This window comes from Lolium rigidum, chromosome 6, assembly GCF_022539505.1.
Source record: "Lolium rigidum isolate FL_2022 chromosome 6, APGP_CSIRO_Lrig_0.1, whole genome shotgun sequence".
Classification (NCBI taxonomy): domain Eukaryota; kingdom Viridiplantae; phylum Streptophyta; class Magnoliopsida; order Poales; family Poaceae; genus Lolium; species Lolium rigidum.
The window spans coordinates 289,924,802-289,947,223 of NC_061513.1; the positions used below are offsets into that span (position 1 = coordinate 289,924,802).

At 44.2% G+C, this 22,422-nt stretch overlaps 2 protein-coding genes across 2 annotated transcripts; one reads left to right on the plus strand and one right to left on the minus strand.

Annotated features, from left to right (window-relative positions):
• The first annotated feature begins 5,043 nt into the window (after positions 1-5,043).
• On the plus strand, positions 5,044-9,285 carry LOC124664346 (probable disease resistance protein At1g61300). Its single transcript, XM_047201887.1, is given in 4 exon segments — positions 5,044-5,164; positions 5,429-6,629; positions 6,734-6,826; positions 6,828-9,285. Coding segments are annotated over 3 exon segments (3,447 nt in total). The 5' UTR covers positions 5,044-5,164; positions 5,429-5,447; the 3' UTR covers positions 9,000-9,285.
• Positions 9,286-10,008: 723 nt separating this feature from the next.
• On the minus strand, positions 10,009-11,057 carry LOC124666335 (autotransporter adhesin BpaC-like). The gene has a single exon (XM_047203677.1). The coding sequence runs from the start codon at positions 10,969-10,971 to the stop codon at positions 10,240-10,242; it is 732 nt and encodes a 243-aa protein (XP_047059633.1). The 5' UTR covers positions 10,972-11,057; the 3' UTR covers positions 10,009-10,239.
• Between the last annotated feature and the right edge of the window lie 11,365 nt (positions 11,058-22,422).

Sequence of the window (22,422 nt, forward strand, 5' to 3'; positions counted from 1 at the left end):
ATGCGCATATGGCTTAATGTGCTCTCTTAACAGCTCATGGTCTCATATTTATATGTAAACGCAAAAGCATAGTACAGATTGAATATGAAGATGGTTCAGCTAGAACACCATGTTATATTTGAGGTGTTGTGTGCCACTTTATTTCTACCACCATACTCGGTACCCTGCATGATCTTGCTGTGTTCAGAGTGCAAGCAATAGTTGACGCTCTCTGTTTTATCACTGTATTTTCCTCAATCAACTTGATTCTATGCTGATTTTTGACTGAACCAGTCTATCATGGAGCCATTGGAAACTATTGCTCAGAGCTTAGGGTCAACGACGGCCACGACGCTTGAGGACGATGCCAACAGTTTTTTCACGGTAAATGCTTAGTTCCATAATAATTTGAGTACCATACCATGTCACTTCTGACTTGTATCTTTTTATAGGGTGCAATGTTGTCCAGTTCATATGACGGAGATAGCTACAGCACACCCATGAGAAAAAAAAACCTGCCATTTTGTGTAAGCTTTTTTGTAGTGCTCAAGCCTTCAACATGAAATGCTTGAGTTTAGAATTTGAGAGCTATCTAATTTTGTTCAGGGAACGACGTATGAGCCTGAATGCAATGATGAATTGCAGCCCAAAATTGGCATGGAATTTGATAGCTGGGAAAATGGCGAGTCATTCTACACACGGTATGCTCATGAGGTTGGGTTTTCTGTACGAACAGGAACACAACACTTAGCGAAGGATCGTGTAGCACTGTGGAAGCGGTTTGTCTGTGCAAAGCAAGGCTGGAGGAAAGCAAAAGAGCTCAGCAATGAATCTGTGAAGAAACGGAAAAGAAATGTGAAGATAAGTAGGTGTGGTTGTGAGGCTATGATAGGTTTGAAGAGAAGAAACGATGGTAAGTATGTGGTTGCCCGTTTTGTTCTACAGCACACACATCAGCTCGTGTCACCAAGTAAGCGGCAGTTCCTAAGATCAAATAGAGAAGTAAGCAGTGAACTCAGGAGCAAATTATTTACATGCCATAAAGCATTGATTGGCACTTCTGCAACATACCGTTTGCTTAGTGTAGAAAGAGGACCTGGACAAGTTGGTTGCATGAAGCGTGATTTACAGAACTGCTACCGTGATTTCAAGGAAACAATTAAAGATTCAGACGCCCAAACGATTATTGGTGCTATGAAAACTAAGCAAAGCATCAATCCATCGTTTTTCTTTGATTACAAACTAGATGAAGAGAACAAGCTAACACATATTTTCTGGGCTGATGGTACCTCTCGGAAGAACTATGCACTATTTGGGCAGGTTGTCTCCTTTGATTCTACATATCGAACCAACCAATATGACATGGTTTTTGCCCCATTCACTGGAGTTAATCACCATGATTCTTGTGTTACATTTGGTGCTGCATTCCTCGCAAATGAAACGTTTGAGTCATACAAATGGTTATTCTCTACTTTTCTAGCGGCCATGGGAGGGGTTGCGCCTAAATTAATCATTACCGATGAGGACGCCAGCATGAAAGAAGCAGTTCCAGCTGTATTTCCAAGCACTAGACACATATTTTGTATGTGGCATATTCTTAACAAACTGCCAGAAAAAGTTGGGCGTGATCTAATGAAGGATGAGGATTTCCTAAAGAGGTTCGGAATATGTGTATGGGCTTCAGAGACTCCAGATGAGTTCGAGGAAAAGTGGAATTTAGTAATATCAGATTATGGACTTGGAAACAATGGATGGTTGGCCAGCAAGTTTGACATTCGGCAACGATGGATACCTGCATACTTTCATGATGTACCACTTGGTGGGATACTGAGGACTACATCGAGATCTGAGAGTGAGAACGCATTTTTTGGTCATTTTCTGAATCGGCGACTCTCTTTGCTTGAGTTTTGGATAAGATATGAAACTGCTATAGATGAACAACGACAAAAAGAATTGGAGAATGACCATAACTCCCTGTATACACAACCAGTTTTATGCACAAACTGGGGCATGGAGAGTCATGGTAGGGATGTTTACACTCATTCCATTTTTAAACTATTCCAGTTAGAAGTGCTTGCTGCTAGGGACAAATGTGATGTACAGAAAATGGAGCAAGTTGGTGAGCTTAAGAAAACATGTTTGACTGGAAGTGGCAGGCCGAGAGAAGTGATTTACAACAATCGTACCAAGATTGCACAATGCTCTTGCAAGATGTTTGAATCTGTGGGGATTCCTTGTTCTCACATAATTATTGTTCTAAAGTGGGAGAAATGCCTAGAAATTCCTAGTCATTATGTTCTTGATAGATGGACAAAAACCGCTACGCAGAAGGTAGTGCACGACTGTAATGGCAATGTCTTACAAGGATCATGTACATCGCTTCCATCACCCATTAAGTTGTTATATTCCGATACATGCTCTAAGTTCAATATGGGCATGCTTTCTGCTAAACAATGTGAAGAGAAGATGAAGTATTTCCAGAAGGCTATTTTTGAGGTTGTTGACCATGTCCTGAACATGGGAACAAAGAGCGAGCACAATAAAGTTAAAGAGTTTGAGTCATTTGTTGGATCGACATTCCCAACCGACATTAGTATTCATCCACCTGACATAGCGCACACAAAAGGGAACGGTCACAGATTTAGGAAGGCCTCAGAGATAGCAGCCACTGGGAAAAATAAAAAGAGGTATCAAAGACATAATTTTATATCAATGTTGTCCTTTTTGTTAATTAACCGATGATGTATATGTTCTAGGGCGCAAAGCAGCAAGAAGCCCAAACAGGACTAGATGGTAACAGTTGTGTTGTGCTTGTTTTGGGCAACATGGTATGCACTATTTGGTCATCGTTAATTGTGAACTTTTGCCCCATAAAAGGTACTCAAAATCAAGTATTTTGTTTGCAGATCTGCTACTATGGCCTAGAGACTTCAATGGCGTGCATGGACAAAGATCTCAAAATTATGTACTAGTGAACTGTGCCCACTATTAATTGACGTAGACACATTTCATTTTATTTACGTTCTAGTGCTTGTGAGCAAATAATAGGTTCCAGTGATTGATATGGTGTAGCCTAACAATATGTTCGTGCACTGCTATGGATCAAGGTTATCTAAATTATATTTTCAGTTGTTGGATCACAAAAGGAAACTGAGTGTTGATGTTGTTTGTTACTCGTACCTCACAAGCCTCCGCCACTGTGATCTAAACCTTGATTAGGATCTTGTCGTATTTTCTGGAGACAAGTTCACATGTTTGAACCGTCATTAACTGAAGCATCCGCCTTCTTGTGTGACACTATGTTAAGCATGAAGTGATTCAGAGAACAGGACAGGACCCTCTCCTGTAAAGTCATTGTGTGACGAGTACATAAATGTCACCAAGCTCCAGGGCTCCAAAAGCTGCCTAAATTTGTAACATAGAGAACTGGAAACCATTGCACTTTGAAACTGACATTATGTCACCAAGCTGTTAGTTGTTTGCTTAGCTTAGTGAGTAAAACATAGGAATCAACAGCATCAACCTGAAACTGTCCTCCCTTTTGGAACCCCTGAAATCCATCAAACTGAAGTACAGAAAGACAAGGTAGCTTCACTTGATCTGAATGAACTAATCCTTGAATTTTATTCCTGCTGACAGTTTGTAAACACGCACATGCAGCTCACTTGCAAGACAAGTACATCCAGTTCACTTCCAAACAAATCCATTCCTATCTACAAAAGAAACATATAAGATACGGAAATTCCATTCCTATTTAAGTTGGCAGCTTGTAAATGCACATGTAGTTCATTTACAAAAGAAATCCATTACTCTTTACAAAAGAAATATATAAGAAACGGAGAAATTCCCTCAAGTACATAATTACAACCACCACTTGATTAGTAACTTGGTCACTTGATCAGTAACTTGGTACTCTATAACCTCAAGATTTTTGCACGGTACAAGTTTATGTCCTGCCAAATTTTCACCGCTGATTCAATCACATTCAAAACAGATATTTCTGCACGGTACAACATCAAAGCCTCTTGATTTTTCTTGAGACGTCTGTATTTTCAGGACTGTGCTGCAAAGCTATTTGAAAAGCAGATATTGCCTGCACAGAACGTAATACAAGTACATCAGACATAATCTTAATTCTGGTTTACGGACATACGAAAACAAATGGTTCATCTCAATATAAATAACTTAGTAGTTGAGCTAACATATGGAGAACTCAGTCATATCAAATAAAACCAAGGCCATACTTTAAATAATTTAGCCAGCAAATACAAGCACTGTATGTGGATAGATGGGACCATTGCCATCCCCAAATCAAATGGCCATTGCACTTAAAAAGTAAGAAAATAAGCAGATACATGGCATGCATTTTTTAATTAAACTCCTTCCATATATGTTGTTTGTAGGAAGCTCTTGACACAACATCAATTACAAAAATTCCATGACATTGTATCAAGCATCGTACATATGTTAATTTTCTATAATCAGGAGGTGCAAGCAATCTACCTAGACATAAAAATCACAAGAATAAATTGGACAGAAGTGCTTACGGGCTGCAGCGTCCAACAACCCTTGCAGTCGTACGGCCGTAAGTTCTCACACAGGGCGACCGCCTGGGAGCTCGACTACCCGCGACGCGGCGGCGCGAAAGGTTGGTCCAGCTTCGTACATCTCCACGGTTGCAGCGGCCGGTGCTAGCGCGGGGACGCGGCAGTTGGTCCAGATCTATACTAGGCGGCGAGTTGATGAAGCTTCGGCTGCGTCTGACCTCTTGTAACCCTAGGACGATTTGGGGGCGATGCGCACAGTGAGGAGAGAGAGACCAGAGGTCCAGAGTTGTGGATCATGTGCCATAAATTAGAAGAACATCAAGGACAAATGTGCATATGTGCCAGTGTGGGCTGTTACTTTCGATCCTGTCCCTTGATCCACGACGAACGGTCCAGATTCATGGGGTAACTGGTACCACACATAGCCTATGTAGCACTAGATACTCTCTCACGCGTTATCGTTCCCTCCAGTGTGTCGTCCAAAGAGAAGTCACTCGCCTTTATTGCTTCTCTCCGGTGAATTTCTCCCAACCTCGTCCCTGTCCTCTCCTCCCTGCCATAGGATTTCTTAGTCGCCGGCTCGCCGCCACCGTCCGTCAGCCTTGTACGGAACCCACACCGTGTCGCCCTTCAGGGAGGTCAGAACCAGCGACTACATAATCCTATCTTTCTTCTTTTTACAGTTTTCAGTTATGTATTCATTTCTCATGTTTATAGGTTCCAGCTTTATAAATAGCTAACGACTTTTCATTTTCTCATTGTCAAACTTATGGAGGAAATGAAAATTTTAACTTGATGACTATATTGTATACCTGCCTATATTTTCCATTCGGTGTTGTTTCCATATTTTTGACAGCGTCTACATAATCGCCGACAACTGAGCCACACTATTTGTCTTGCAGTGCCTCTTCTTGAGTTAAAATGCAAGCTGTCGCTCCTTGTGGCGGTTGGTGCGGAGCTACTATCAACACGATCATAAGTCCATTCTACAATCATTTTGCAAAACATGCATTGTATTGTTTCACGGCTGGCTCAAACGTGAGGGACCATAAGATAGAAACTGAGGCTTTGAAAGAAAAACAGGCAGGCATCCAACAGAAGATTCGGGATGATGAGCATACGTTGGAAGCTGTTCCAACAGACCAGGCAAAATTATGGCTAGAATCAGTTAATAGAGCTATATCTGAAGAACAGGCAAACCACCTGTTGTACGAACAGAGGTGCCGATTATGCGGGTGCTGCTACCCAAATTTCTTGGAAAACTATAAGATCAGTAAGCGAGCGGATGAGCATCAGAAACAGGTAAAATCAATAATGAGTAATGTACCAGGCGGTAATAATATCACACATGCGCCAGATCCACGTTCGGTAGAGAGTATGCTCGTAGATTCTGCTCCTATGCCGAGAAGCAGAGAGGTTATTCTTGAGGATGCTCTCCTATTCATCGTGAGCGATGATCCCAAAGACGGGATAGTTGGAATATGGGGTACAGACAAAGATGATAACACAAATCTCCTCAAGCATATCAATAATTCATTTCTTGAAAAGAGTCTTTTCGATTTTATTATCTTTGTTTCAAGCCCCAACGATTGCTCGGTAACAAATATTCAATCTGAGATCATAAGAAGGCTCGGTATTAAGAAGGATGGTAATGAGGCAACCCGAGCCACCAGAATACATGAGCAACTCGCATGCAAAAATTTCCTGGTGATTGTGGATGACATTCGTCAGAATCTGGACCTTCGAGCGGTCGGCATTCCATATCCTCTTGGATTCGTGGGAGAGAAGAAAAGGAAAGTGGTAATCATGTCACTGTCAGGATACAGATTCGTTGGTAATCTGATGGGTGTGAACAAAAATATTGAACTGCCTATATTGCAAGAGGGGGAAGCACGCGAGCTATTTAGACAGTCAGTAAGTTATCCAGGGGATCTTTATTCTGATCCCAACATCGGGCAACATGCTACTGATCTAGTACATGCAATAAATGGTCTGCCATCAGAGCTGGCACGTTATGGGAAGTCAATGCATCGAATAATGGATGCAAGGTCCTGGAAAGTTGCTATAGATGATGCAGCAAGTAAATTTTCTAGGTCGCGTTCCGTAAGTGTTGATATGTGTAAAAACTCAAATTTTCTAGGAATCTATAGATGGTCATAAACATGTTTACTGAGTACTAACCTAGGTCTGTTTTTTATGCCTTGAAGATAGAAGACACTCTCCGTCTCATTGAGGATGATCCCATATTTGGTGTAATTGGAATATGGGGTCCAGGTGGAGTGGGAAAAACACATCTTCTGAAAAAAAATCCATATCTCATTCAGAGGAAGGATTAATGTTATCTGGGTGACAGCCTCCAGCCAGTGTTCAGTGTCGAAGGTCCAAACTCATATTTTAGACAAGCTCAAACTGAAAGGTGATGGTAATGTGGCGAACCAAAGTGGTATAATCCGTGACTTCCTGGAGAATAAAAGCTTTTTGTTGCTGTTAGATGACCTTTGGGAAAGAATTGATCTAGAAGCAGTTGGCTTACCACTTCCCCTTGGAATTGAACCTTTGAGCAAACTCAAGAGAAAAGTTGTGCTCACAACACGATTTACATCCGTTTGTGGTGGCATGGAGGTGAAAAAACAGATTCAAGTTCCATATCTGCAGGAGATTGAGGCATGGGAGCTATTCAGAGAGAAGGTCGGAGACCAAACTCTATTTTCTCCTTCTATTGAAGATCGTGCAAGAATACTTGTGACTGAAATGAAGGGCTTGCCTTTAGCTTTGGTAACTGTGGGAAGGGCAATGTATGGGAAATTTCGTCTGGATCAATGGGATTCGGCCATCCAACATATGCAAAAGTCATGCTGCATTGACACAAATGAAGACCCCCTGAAGATGGAGGAAGAAGTTTTCAGAAAAATCAAGTTTAGCTATGATAACCTGAAAAGCGAGAGGCTGAAGAACTGTTTCTTGACTTGTGCACTGTGGCCAGAGGATTGTGAGATTTACAGGCAAGAGCTCGCTCAATGCTGGATTGGCTTAGGTCTAGTGGATGTGGGAGACATACAAAGTCCCTACACAAAAGCTTATAGTCTGATGAGCGACCTTACAGGTGCATGTTTGTTAGAGGGCTATGGAGAATCGAATGATCGTGTCAAACTACATGATGTGATTCGTGATATGTCTTTATGGATCTCTTGTGGCTACGGTAAGAACAATGGCAACTGGTTTGTCCGTGCAGGAGTTGGGCCAGATGAAAATTTTGGCATCCCTTGGAGCAGTGCAGAATACATTTCATTAATGTACAACCACATGAAGAAACTTCCTTCTGTTGGTGATCCGCTGAAACTGAGGGTGTTATGCCTTCAAATGAATCATTTGGATGAAACAATAATAGGTGGAGTACTTGTGAATTCCGCTAAACTGACATATCTGGATTTGAGCAGTAATGAACTCAAGGGTATACCTGAAAGCTTATGTCACCTGACAGAATTGATACATCTCAATTTGTCAAATAATTATGATATAGAGAAAGTGCCTCATAGCTTTGGAAACCTCATTAAGCTCAAGAGCCTGTACCTGGAGGGCACTAGCATAAAAGTAGTACCAAAGGAGGTCATATCTAGACTTGTAGCATTGGAAATAATACATGTGGATGTTATATTGGTGTCTGATTCTATCAGATCTAATGTGTATAGAGAGTTGGGCACACTGAATCACTTGAAAGTTGTTGTTACATCAGTAGGACTTTTGGATGCATGGACATCACTTTCTGATGCGGCTGACCTACCCATTCGGTGTTTACGTCTGGTAAAATCTATTGAAAAGAAGGAATTCCATCTCTATGATATTTTATCATTGGACTTCGCACAAACATCCTTGTATGAACTGTATATTTCAGACGACCAGGATGTGACAGATATAACATTAATACAGAGGCCTAAACAGCAACCCTACAGTTTTAGTGTTCTCAGTGTCCTGACCATCCGTATTTTGCCAGCATTGACAACAGTAAGATGGATGGGAACATCTCCAAAATCTGTATTTCCATGGCTCACTTGTTTGAGTGTGTCAGGCTGCACCAAGCTAGAGCACCTGTCTTGGGCGATGTATCTGCCTTGCCTTGAAAAACTCGATGTACAATTCAATGATAGCATGCGGAAGGCTTTTACAAGGTATCATGTTGACAACGTGTGGAGTGGACAAGAGAGTTCCCAGACATTTCCTTGTCTCAAGCACCTTTGTCTTAGTTCCTGCATATCGCTGGTCACTATTGTGGATCCTGATGTGACATTCCCATCCCTAGAGGTGCTGAAGATTGAACTTTGTCCAGAGCTGAATAAGCTTCCTTTTGACATGTCCAGCTTACCACGAAGTCTGAAGGTTCTAATGATGTATCCTGCTGAATCCTGGGAGCAATTGGAACTGGGGGAAGGTGTCAAATCTTTCCTTCAACCGAAGCTTCAATATTATTCTGTTTAATAACATGAGCAATCTGTCCATTCCCTTCCATGTTTCTACCTGCACTCAAACAAGGATAGGCAAAGGTACCATCATCTCGTCTGGGAGTGTTGTCAGGCATGTTTATACAGCGTGCACGGAAATGCTTCTTTCGGCTCCAGAGTTGTGTTCTGTCTTTGCTCTGCATTTTCCTTTCCCTCTATTTGCTGTTTAGTTTCGTCAGGTCCTATGTTGTGAGCTGGACCAAAGTATTGCCAGAGACGTCATGTGTTCTTGAATGCAAATAGCAAAAGCTTTGTGTCTCCACTGTGTCTCAACGATTCAGGCGATGTATTATGGGGCGTGAACTGTTAAGCCTGTGTGATGGGATGTCCATAATTTTTGTTGTAGAAAACCTGACATGGTGTTACTGACCAAATAATATCAACCTGGCTCCCTGAGGCGGACGTTGTGTTGGCAATATCTCCCTTGGGTGTTGCAGGATGATGTAAAAATAAAATGGAACTTGAGCTTCTGTTTAGTATATGCAGCTGTGCAGCATGTCAATGGGCCTGGAGTCTACATGGACCCGTTGTATGTGTTATGAACACACTCGGCTGATACAAGGTGAAAGGGGATTGAAGAGGGAATTAGGGGATTTGGGAGTTGACAGAAGCACGGGAGGCTAGGGATTTCAGAATTCCGTTTCAGTGTTCTCTCCTTCGTCGCCTTGCCTGAGGACTTCACGGGAGTATTTATCCTTTCCCTATTACAGCGATGCACCACCATAGTGGGCTGAACACGTCCATTAGATCAAGTCAGATGTATGGTACATATTTGTTTGTATTAATCTCTGCTGTTTTGATCCATCTTCTTCATCCAGGAATTCGACATTGGCTCATGTAACATTGACACTTGCACAGGAGAAGTGTATAGCTAGCTGGCATTAATCAGTTATAATCCACCATGTGAACCACAGCTCAATCGGGATAATAAAGCATCACACATCACAGAGAATAGAAGACATGAAAACAATCACTACATTTGGGCATCCACGATGCAAATTTGTAGATAAGCAAACACGCTTGGTCTACAGCAGCTGCAATCCCCCATTGGTATTCAGGTCAGCATGTATATATGCAAGATATCTGTAGGGAAGTTTTATTAAAAGTACTACGAAAATGATGCTCACGTGAAGTTACATAACGCGATTGGCTCCACCAAGTGATCGTGAGTTACACTGAACCGAGAAGATGCATGGAAACAATCCAGTGACAAATTATTAACCTCCTGTCACGACCTTGTTGTTCCCATATACGACATGGTTGCTCCCAGATACGAAATTGTTGTTCCCAGATACGAAATTGTTGCTCCCGGATACGGTATTGTGGTTCCCGGATACGGTACTGTGGCTCGCAGATACGATATGGTGGTTTCCGGATACGGTATTTTGGCTCCCAGATACAGTATTGTGGTCCCCGGATACGGCATTCTTGTTGTCAGTCACGACATGGTGGTTCCCAGATACGACATGGTAGCTTCCACTTATGAAATTGTCATCCCCAAATACGACGGTGTTGTGGCTCCCGGACACGACGTTGTTGTCCCCGGATATGACAGTGTTATCGTTCCCAGAAACAACATTGTTGCTCCCGGATCTGACAGTATTGTTGATCCCAGATATTGTATTGTGGTCTTCGTCGAGTGTTCCTTGGCTACGCTTCAAATGTAATGGCATGCTAGTGAACGCCTTACCCAGTGAACGGCCAGCGGCGGTGAGCCCTTTGAGCAATATCTGGAAGCTCGTGACGCTGCCGCTTGCGCCGCTGCAGCCCACACCTTCCCAGCCGCAGCACGAGGCGCTGGACAAGGCGGCGCGGAGGAGGACGGCCCCGCCTCTGAGGTTGCCGGCGAAGCCCCGCAGGGCGTGGAGGTCATCGGGGTGGCATGACGCGGGGCTCGCCGCCGGCAAGAGGAATGCCAAGAAGAGCAGCAGCTGCCAGCATTTCGACATGGATTGAGCTAGCTGCGGTATGCTATATATGATATATCCATACACAAACCATCAAGAAACCTTGATTGGAATCCAAGCAAGTGTCGTTGTTGGCAAAAACTGCTTGGGTGGTGCATCCTAACTTATAGTGCGTAAGTGGTCCAGTACTAGTCCGTGGCCACAATTCAAACTTGGTTGTTGTTGTTGTGTGTGGACTGAAATTCGTGGGTGGCAGGTACTCGAGCTAGTTAGAGCATCTCCACTCGTCTCCCCACAGAGCCCCCCACGGCCACTTTTTTTCATCCGGACGGCGAAAACTGCCCGGCCGGCCCCGGTTCCTCGCTTTGGTCCGGATTTGAGCCTATTTTCGTCCGGACTCCCCATGCCATCCTCGGTTTCCCGGGTCTCCCGGACCTCGGATGAAGCTAAACCAACCGTCCACGCCCACGTGTCTCCTCTTTCGTCCGGATTCCCCGATCCATCCTCTTTTTCCCCGAGAAACGCCGCTTGGGGAGCACACTACTGGAAAACTACTCCTCCCCACGCCAAATCTTCCTCCAATCCGGACGAAAATTTCGCCGGATTTGAGCGTGGGGAGAGCCAACGAGTGGGGATGCTCTTAGCTGGCAACTCATCCACATCCTCAATTCAAACTTCTTCCAGCTAAGTCCATTATTTGATTGTCGACCGGTAGGTAGCGAGCTACAACTGAGTAATAATTTGTGTTGTTGTTGGGATAGGGTCGAGAAAAAAGACACAGCCGATAGAAATTTGATGACATTTTATTTGAAAAGTAAGCATTTAAATCCTTGCGTATGGGCCACCGAACGGGTACGCCATAGGACAGGTGATTATTGAGGCGACTCTAAGCCCATCTAGGGCTCCCTCCCCCTTGCTGGCGACGCTGGCGGTCTCCATCTCATCTCCGGTGGCCTTAGGGTATTGGATGTGTGGCGGACCACGACCCCTTGCCGTCAGAGGGTTTTCTGTTTTCCTAGTGTCTTCTTCGAGATAGTGAAACGATGGTTGCATCTTGAAGTCAGAATAAGATTTACCCCGGCCTATCATCGTTTCGTTAGTGCGTCTAGCGCTGGGGAGGGCGCGTGGAGTCGTGTGCCCAACAGATTTTTTGTGATCTAGTGGGTTTGTGTGGTTTCTGGTCGGTCTCTTCTTATCTACAGTTGTAATCATTAGCGATGGTTGCTCCTCTGGTGTGCTGGTCGTTTGAGGCCTTGGCATGACGACTTTTCGTCTGTCGACTACAACAAACTCTACTACGACAAGCTTTGTCTAGCTCCGGTGATGGAGGGGCGAGGACGACGGCATGCCTTCGGCTCGCGCTACTGTTTGTAGTCGTCGTTAGGTGGTCCAAATACCTAATTATACAACTGGTGATGACTGTTAAAAGATCGGCAAAAAAATTGGAAAAAAAAGAAATTTTATTTAATCTTGGATTTAAAACACACTCAGAGAACACATCCTAAAAAAATGATTCTCCCACAGTTACATTATTTATCACCGATTGTACTAAATCAGCAACTACTAATGTGGAACAGGGGAAGTAATCACCTGTTCTATAAAGGGACGTCTCATTGTCATTGCTATTATTGACTAATGCGGTTGCACATCCTTCCTTCATTATCTCCTTCACACCGGGTAGAATTAGTCATGTGATATCAACAAGAAAACTCTTCCAAGTTGCATGATTATATTTTTCATGTTAAATCAACAAGAAAATACTGTTAGATGATTCACTTACCTAGCTAGTTTCCCAATGTGCTGAAAGTTTTTTTGTTGCTTGATTTTTTGGACGCAAAGAAAACATTTGTTTTTACAGGCGCTATTTCTTGAGGGGGGTTGGCCATGGTTTTTTGACCCACCCTTTCATTCACTTAAGACCGAAAGCAGAAAAGGTTTGCACCTATTTATGGAAGAGGCGAATCTGTAGATTCAGAATCTCGCTTAATTTAATCTCCTGCTCCAGGTAAAATTTCCAGGCGTTCTGTAAATGAACCCCTTCAAATAAGGGTTATTGCTATCGATTCGATGCATTTTTTCTAGTCTTGTATCCTAGTGGGTTAGGTCCTTCCATTCCCGAAGTAGCCGCCCATGGTAGTCTAAGGGCATAGAAAATATAATGATTGTTCCATCATTGTAACCTGCGCGCCTGGACATGACGCCACAAATTGTAAGGGTATTTTACCCTTATCCATTATTTTGGTAACAATGACACCGTGCTAGAGTATTTGGCCTAATATGTTTATAAGGATAATCTCAGGTTTTAGGCAATGAGGCATAAATGGTGTATCAAAGAAATAAGAAGGCTAAAGGAGACCCCCACTTCAACAACAATCGAAAAGGGGTCTACATGCAGAATCCGGTCCGCAGCCCGGTCCAACCGGGCCAAGAACCGGCCAGCCCGCGCGCAGCTCGGTCCACCGGTCGCCAACCGGAGCATCCGGCGCACGACCCGGTCGACCGGTCGCCAACCGGGCTCCACACAAGAACACAGCAAATCCGGTTGCCGACCGGTCAATCGGCCTACAGACCGGCGAGTCCGGCGCACGGCCCGGTCGACCGGTCGCCAACCGGCGCCAACCGGAGGAGCCTCCGGACGACGAAAAGAAGCTCCGGCCACCAGCCCGGTCCGACCGGCCTCTCGCACCGGCAGTCCGGTCCCCGGGTCCGGCTTGAACCGGGTTTGTCGAGGAAAAGCTGAGGTGGCAAGTGGCCAACGGCCATATTTCGAAGAACACTATAAATAGCCCTTCTCCTACCTCTAGACAAGCTAGGCACTACACTACAAGCCGTTCTTGAGCTTCTTCTCTCATACTCCATTATTAGAAACACCAAAAGCCTCAGATCTCCCTCCTCCTCCACCCAAACTCAAATCCCTCCGGGGAAACGATAGAGGAGGACCCGATCTACCGTTCTACCAAGCCAAATCTCATTCCCCTTGTATTCATCAAGAAGCTTGCTTCCTAGGGTTCCTTGGAAACCCTAGGTGGGCATGAGGAGTCCGGAAGCATCCGGGCCGTGGATCTGCTCCGGCAAGATTGTGAAGGTTTGGAGGCTACCTCAAAGTCTACCACAAGTGAGAGAGCTATTCCTTCGTGGGATAGGCTCCGGAGAATAGGGTGAGCCTTCGTGGCGCGGGGAATACTTCGTGGGACCTCCACTCCTCCAAACGTGACGTACCTTGTTGCAAAGCAAGGGAACACGGGAATACATCCTCGTCTCCGCGTGCTATCGGTTATCTCTAACCGAACTCCTTACTTGTGATTTAACTGCCTGTGAGAGCCTTCGTGCTCGAGTTAGTTGTATCCTCATATAGGTTGCTTCACCTAGTTTGCATTAGGCTCACCTTTGTATTTCACAAAGCCTAATATTGTAAAGAAAGAATTAAAATCTGTAGAAACCTATTCACCCCCCCTCTAGGTTTACCATCTCTATACTTTCAATTGGTATCAGAGCCTAGACTCTTTTTAAGGGCTTCACCGCCTTAAGAGTGAGATGGATAAACTATTCGAGGGTCTAGATGATGACTCTAACCTTTCGGTTAAAAATATGAAATCTAGATTCTTGGCATATGATGCCGAGAAGAAGAAAAAGGAGGATGAACTACAAAGCCAAATGGCAGAAATGTCTGTCATGCTTAAGAACCTAACTGCTAGTGGAGCTCGTAGTGGGACTTCGGCTCTAAGGAAACTTACAATGAAGTTAACCATGACTATCCCGTAAACACTTCACCCATGCCTCATATAAACCATAGTGGGACCGTTCCCCATTTTGATGGAACTCACTTTCCACATTGGAAATCTTCTATGGAATCTCATATTCGCAAACTGCAGAAGGTGGAGCTATGGGAGATCATTCTTCATGGATACCGGGAGCCACAAGATCTCATTCGATTGACCTCCACCGAGTTCTACAACCGTCAACTCAATGCCTCCGCACGTGACAAGATTAGAAGTGGCATCAATCGCAAGCTCCTTGATCAAGTCAATGACATCAGCTCCGCTAAAGAGTTGTGGGATCGAATCGTAGTACTCACAGAGGGAACCGATTTGATCCAATCATCTCTTTATGAGACCGCAAAGCAAGAAGCTCACCGGTTCATGATTCGAGAAGGAGAATCCTTGGCCGATGCCTATGCAAGGCTTGGTGCTCTTAAAGTAAGGATCAAGGGACTTGGCGCTGAGAAGTATGATGACGGCTTTGAAATGAATGAAGGATTCATAAAGTCCAAGGTCATTGCTATGATTGCTGTCAAGCAAGAAGATACCAACCTTGCACTCAACTTACAAATCATGACCAAGAGTGCCGATCTGAACTCCGATGATCTAGTCTCCTATGTGGCCGCCAATGAAAACATGGCCAAGGCAGGAAAAATGCTCATGGCAATGAACCGTGTTGATGAAGCCTCACACAACCATGAAGCGCCACACAACCTTGCTCTCAAGGCTAGAGCTGACCATGGAGGAGAAGAAGAATATGAAATTGAAGAAGATGAGGAGATGACTTCAACTAGTGACATTGCTACCGACTTTGCCTTCTTTGCCAAGAAGTACAAGGGAAAGTTGCCAATGCTCCTCAATGACAAGAAGAAGAAGAGAACTTGCTACAATTGTGATGAAGAGAGCCACTTTGCAAATGAGTGCCCTTATGAGAAGAGGGTAGACAAGCCAAAGTTCATCAAAGGGGTCAAGCCAAGATTAAAGCCAAACCCAATCAACGACCGATACAAGAGAAACAAGGGAAGAGCCTTTGTTGGGGCCGAGTACTTGTCCGATGAAGAAGAGGAAGATGAGGAGAAGGAGGCCGGAGTGGCCGGTTTGGCTTTCTCTAAGCCCGGGTCACTCTTCACATATGACTACTCCAAGGATTACTCCACGGAGAATGATGTTGGTTCTTCCTTCATGGCAAGAATGACACAAGATGATGACTCCGACGACTCTTCCTCATCTACAACTGTTGGCTCTTGTCTTATGGCAAGAGAAACCAAGGTAATGGAACCCCCACCTTCTTTGTCTAGTGTCCTTGATAATGAAGCTGAAAATCAAGATGAATTAACTGTGCTTAAGGAACTTTACAATGTTAGATGCACCCTTCGTGGTGAAGCTCTTGTCAAATTTGATTTCTTGATGGACTCTCTCAAAGAAAAGGATGAGTCCATTGAGGAATTAGAATATCATTTGAATGATAAGGAAAGGAGATTCAATCTCCTAAGACAAGAGCTAAAAACCGAAAGGTGCATATCTCAAGGTCTTAAGCAACAAATTGAAACTTATGAACTAGATAAAGTTAAGGATCTTGAAACTATTGAAAGGGCTCAATCATTGACCCAAGAGCTTAATGCCTCAAAGGAGGAACTTGAAGTTGCTCATGCTTCTCTCACTAGGGATCTTGACCACCTTCAAAGAGCTAACAAGCTTGTTAAGGATGAGCTCAAGAAACTTGGAAAGAACCATGACCTACTCCAAGAGACCTACTCTAAAGCTCTTGAATCAATGAATGATTCTATTGTTGATAAAAATGTTGCTAGTTCCTCCACCACCTTTACTAGTGAGCATGCTAAGCTTGTTGCGGAACATGTTCGTTTACAAGAGGAACTATCTTTGCATGTTGAGACCAATACATATCTTGAATCTTTGGTAACCAAATATGGTCTCAACTATTATCCTAATGAATCGGCTTATGAGCAAGCAACTACTCTTGAGGAAAATGTTAGGTTGAAGAAAGAACTTGCCAAGTTCACCACAACCAAGAGTAAGATGGGATTGGATGACCTCTTGAGTAAGCAAAGGTCAAACAATCAAAAGTATGGACTTGGGTATGTTCCCAAGCCCTACAAGAAGAACAACTACAAGAAAGAGAAGCCCGCTCAAGAAAAGAACAAGAAGGTCACTAATGATGGCAAAGCCTCAAAGGGCAAAGCCACTAGTGGTGACCGCACGGGGCCAAACAATCACTATGCTTTATTTGTTGATTATTATGGTGATGTTTATGCTAACTATGTTGGTCCTCGTAATGGCTATGCTTATAGAGGGTACTCGATTTGGGTACCAAAAGATCTTGTTGCCATGACTAGGGAACCCATTAATCAATGGGTTCCTAAATCCTCTACTTGATTTTGTAGGGGTATTCCTCCGGTGGTCCAAAATGGGTGTTTGATAGTGGATGCACCAATCATATGACCGGAGGAAGAGGTGTGCTTGACCAATTCATTGAAGATATTAACAAGAAGTCAAGCATTACCTTTGGTGACAACTCAAAGGGAAAGGTACTTGGGTATGGCAAGGTGGCAATCTCTAAGGACTTGTGCCTTGAGACTGGTCATGCTTGTTGAACACCTTGGTTATAACTTGCTTTCTATATACCATCTTGCCGATGCCGGTTACAATTCATATTTTACTAAATATTATGTGCAAGTCTTTAGGAGTGACAATCTCAAATTGGTCCTTGTTGGATATGTGGAGAACAACCTTTACGTGGTTGACCTCTCGAAAGAGAGCCCTCTCCCTCCACATGTCTAATGGCGGCCAAGCATGACGAAGGTTGGTTGTGGCATCGCCGCCTTGGTCATGTTAACATGAGGAATCTTAAACAACTCCTAAATGGTGAGCACATTGTTGGACTAACCGGCATTTCCTTTGAGAAAGATCGTGTATGCAGTGCATGTGTAGCCGGAAAACAACTCAAGAAGAAACATCCTATCAAGAGTATTGTCACCACATCTAGGCCTTTGGAGCTCCTTCATTTGGATCTCTTTGGGCCATCACATTATGATACTCTTGGTGGGAGCAAGTATGGACTTGTCATTGTTGATGATTACTCAAGATACTCTTGGGTCTTTCTCCTTAAGTCTAAGGATGAGACCCATAGAGAGTTCATCACCTTCGCCAAGAAAGCTCAACGTACATATGAATCCGAGATCAAGGCGATTAGGACCGACAATGGCACCGAGTTCAAGAACTACACTATGCAAGAGTTTGTTGATGATGAGGGCATCAAGCATGAGTTTTCAGCTCCGTATACCCCTCAACAAAATGGTGTTGTTGAAAGGAAGAACCGGACTATCATTGAGATGGCAAGAACCATGTTGAGTGAATTCAACTCACCCCACAACTTTTGGGGAGAAGCCATCTCTACAGCTGTCCACTACTCCAACCGGCTCTTCCTCCGCCCCTCCACAACAAAACTCCATATGAGCTTCTCACAGGTAACAAGCCTAATGTCATGTACATTCGTGTCTTTGGATGCAAATGTCTTGTTAAGAACAATAAAGAGAAGCTTGGTAAATTTGAAACTAGAACTATAGAGGGCATTTTCGTTGGATATGCGGAGAACTCCCACGCCTATAGATACAACAACCGGTCCACTGGGACTATTGAAGTATCTTGTGACGTGGTGTTCTTGGAGGATAATGGCTCCCAAGTGGAGCAAGTTGTTCCATGTGTTGCAGGTAATGATGATGATCCATCTAGTGCCATCAAGCATATGGGCATTGGACACATCCGGCCCATGGAAGTTCATAGTGATGATCAAGGTGATGGAATAGAAGTATCAAGCTCGCCTCAAGTTGAGCCTAGCTCAACTCAAGTTGAACCATCAAGTGCAACCCAAGATGTATCCTCCACTCAAGATGAGCCACATCGCGAAGAACAAGAAGAAAGCCCTCAATCCACTGAGCAAGACCATGATGATGATCAAGAAACATCTTCAACTCATGTTCAAGCTCAAGTTGTCCCTCATGATCAAGTATTAGCAAGAGATGAATTCATTGATCATGAAGGAACCATTCGGAAGATCAAGGCGGCTACAAGGGCAAGTGACATGAAAGTAGATCTTGTCCTTGGTAGCATCTCAAAAGGAGTGGTAACTCGTAGACACCATGCATTACTTATGACTTATTGTCAACATCATGCTTTTGTGTCTAGTTTTGAGCCACTCAAGGTACATGAAGCCTTGGTTGATCCGGATTGGGTCATTGCCATGCAAGAAGAATTGGAGTGTTTCACCCGCAATGAAGTATGGTCTCTAGTTGAGAGACCCAAGGATCATCGCATCAATGTCATTGGGACCAAATGGGTGTTCAAGAACAAGCAAGATGAGGATGGTATTGTTATTAGAAATAAAGCAAGGTTAGTGGCGCAAGGGTTTGCCCAAATAGAAGGTATGGATTTTGAGGATACCTTTGCGTCGGTAGCCCGTCTTGAAGCTATTCGTCTTTTGCTTGCATTTGCATCTTTCCACAATTTCAAACTATACCAAATGGATGTGAAAAGTGCATTTTTGAATGGTCCTCTAAAAGAAACCGCATATGTAGCTCAACCCCGGGTTTCGAAGACCCATGCCGACCCAACCATGTGTATTTACTCCATAAGGCACTATACGGTCTCAAGCAAGCTCCACGTGCTTGGTATGAGTTCCTTAGGGATTTCCTACTACAAGATGGGTTTTGCATGGGTACGGTCGATTCCACCCTTTTCACCAAACGGGTTAAAGGGGTGGCTTGTTTATATGTCAAATATATGTTGATGATATTATATTTGGTGGAACTAACCCCAATCATAACAAAGCTTTTGAGCTATTGATGACTAGGAAATTTGAGATGTCCATGATGGGGGAGTTGAAGTTCTTCCTAGGCTTCCAAGTGAGGCAACTTGCAAAAGGCACCTTCATCTCTCAAGAAAAGTATGTGAAGGACATGCTCAAGAAATTCAACATGACCAATGCAAGCCCAATGAAGACACCCATGCCCGTAAAGGGGCAACTTGGCTCATGTGACGGTGAGAAGGATGTGGATATAAAGGTATACCGTTCCATGATAGGATCCTTGCTCTACCTTTGTGCCTCTAGGCCGGATATCATGCTAAGTGTAGGGATGTGTGCTCGTTTTCAATCCGCTCCTAAGGAGAGCCATTTGATGGCGGTCAAACGGATTCTAAGATACCTTGTTCTCACTCCTACTCTCGGGCTATGGTATCCAAAGGGGTCAACCTTTGAACTCATTGGCTACTCGGACTCCGATTGGGCCGGTGATAAGGTTGACCGGAAGTCTACCTCCGGGGCTTGCCAATTTATTGGCCGGTCATTGGTGAGTTGGTCATCCAAGAAACAAAACTCCACCGCTTTATCCACCGCCGAAGCCGAATACATATCCGCGGCATCTTGTTGCACTCAATTGCTATGGATGAAGCAAACCTTGAAAGACTATGGTGTGTCTCTTGGTACGGTGCCTCTTCTATGTGACAATGAAAGTGCAATAAAGATCGCCAATAACCCGGTTCAACATTGTCGCACCAAACATATTGACATTCGCCATCACTTCCTACGTGACCATGTTGCCAATAAGGATATTGATCTCACTCATGTGGGAACAACCTACCAATTGGCGGATATTTTCACTAAGCCTTTGGATGAAGCCCGGTTTGTAAACTTGAGAGGAGAACTTGTTATTCTTGATCCTAAAAACTTGGATTGAATCAACTTCTTGCACTATATTCTTGCATTTATCTAACTATCTAGCTTAGAGGCACAGCACATATGGGGATAGTCATCCTACCATGTCTTGGTATGATGCATACCTATGTGTGCAACATAAATAGACCCAATGTCATTATATGGACCCAAGCATGTCTCTTCGAGGTCTCATGACATTTGCGCTTTCACATAGGGGGAGTAATCCCCCGCCCCTCATTGAGCCTTCATTACAACTTGATTTGACTATATAAGGCCAAATGATCTTATTGCAAAAATCATTTCAAAATGACTTATGATTCTTGATATATATCTCGACTCATACCCATTGTTGCTATTTACATCTTGTTTGGATTTTCTCTCCAACGGGTATGCATAGAGAATCTTGTGTTTCCAACCCCATGTCTATGCTCATCTCATCATCATCTATCTATCTATATGTACATGTCATCATCTGAGCATTCACACACATTTACACAAAGCATAGGGGCAAAACGAGGCGAAAAAGAGATAAAACTGGGTGGCCGGGCTCTGGTCCGGCTGGACCGGCCTCTGCGCCGGACCAGCCAGCGCCAGGTCCGGTTCGACCGGGTTTCCGACCGGGCACACGACCTGTTATGAGTGGAGGAGGATACCCCTTGGGGTCTTCTTCCTCATTACCCCCAAACCTCCACACCTCCATGGCCGCCGCTCCCATCACCTCCCACATGCTCTAGGGTCTTCCCACCACAAGCACTCCCTCAAACTCCACCAAACCATAGATCGGGCCCCTTGGAGCAACTCCACCAAAGGATTTGGTCCCTCTCAAGCTATTTTGGGAAATCTTGGAGTTCTTGGGTTTGCAAGCCCTACTCAGTGTTCTTCTTGATCTCTTGATCAAGGAGGACCATGTCTTCGGTAGTTGGAGTGGTGAGGGCCGTGGCAATGTTGCCAAGAGAGGAAGGACTGCATCCTCCCGTCGTTCGAGTGGTCGCGTACTCCTCAAACTCATCGTGGTCGACATTGCAGCTCACTGAGGGTAGAACCAAGTCGTTAGCAAGAGAAAGGATAAGCATGCCGCCTAAGAGGATGATGAAATAGTGCCAACTTTCAATGTTGGGTATGTAAACCGTCTTGAGTGGCGAGAATTGAGAACGGTGAATCCGATCGCTTTGAGCAACGGACTTACACTCAAGGGGACAAGTTCTTCTGGACCAAGACTCAAGCAGTCCTATGGGATGGTTACTATGATTCTCATGAGTTTATGAAGAATGGTGATATTGTATCACCCAAGGCCATCAATCCTGTCGAGCTTGCCTTGCATGAGGCCACAAAGTACCGCTTTGTGATTGAAACCTTGAAGGGTATGGGACTATATGACCTCGTGTGCCTCAAGCCCGATGATCAACAAGAGGATCCTACTTATTGTCCCCTCCTTGTCCGTCGCCTACCGCACCGTTTTCTTCCATGATGATGAGGACCGCACCATCACCTGGATGACCGGCAAGAGAAGTACTCATGCACCTACTCTCGCTCCGTGCAGCTATGGGTTGTGGTGGTGACAGTGCTCCAGGATACAAGATTCATTCACGGTCCAAGCTTACTAAGGGTGACATCTCCTTCTGCTATCCTGCGAACCCTATACCTGGACCTCCCACTATCTCTGGGATGTACTACTGATGACCCACAAGTATAGGGGGTGTATCATAGTACTTTCGATAAATAAGAGTGTCGAACCCAACGAGGAGCAGAAGGTGTTGACAAGCAGTTTCGATGAAGGATTCACTGTAAATGCTCACAGACAAGTATTCAGGGGGTTTTGATATTGCAGATAAATAAAGTACAAGTAAATAAAATGCGAGAGAAATAATTGCAGCGAGTGGCCCAATCCTTTTTAGCACAAAGGACAAGCCGGTTTGTTTACTTATAATGACCAAACGTTCTCGAGGACACACGGGGTTTTAGTCTAGTGCTTTCGCTTCATGTAGCTAAATAATCTTCATTGTTTTG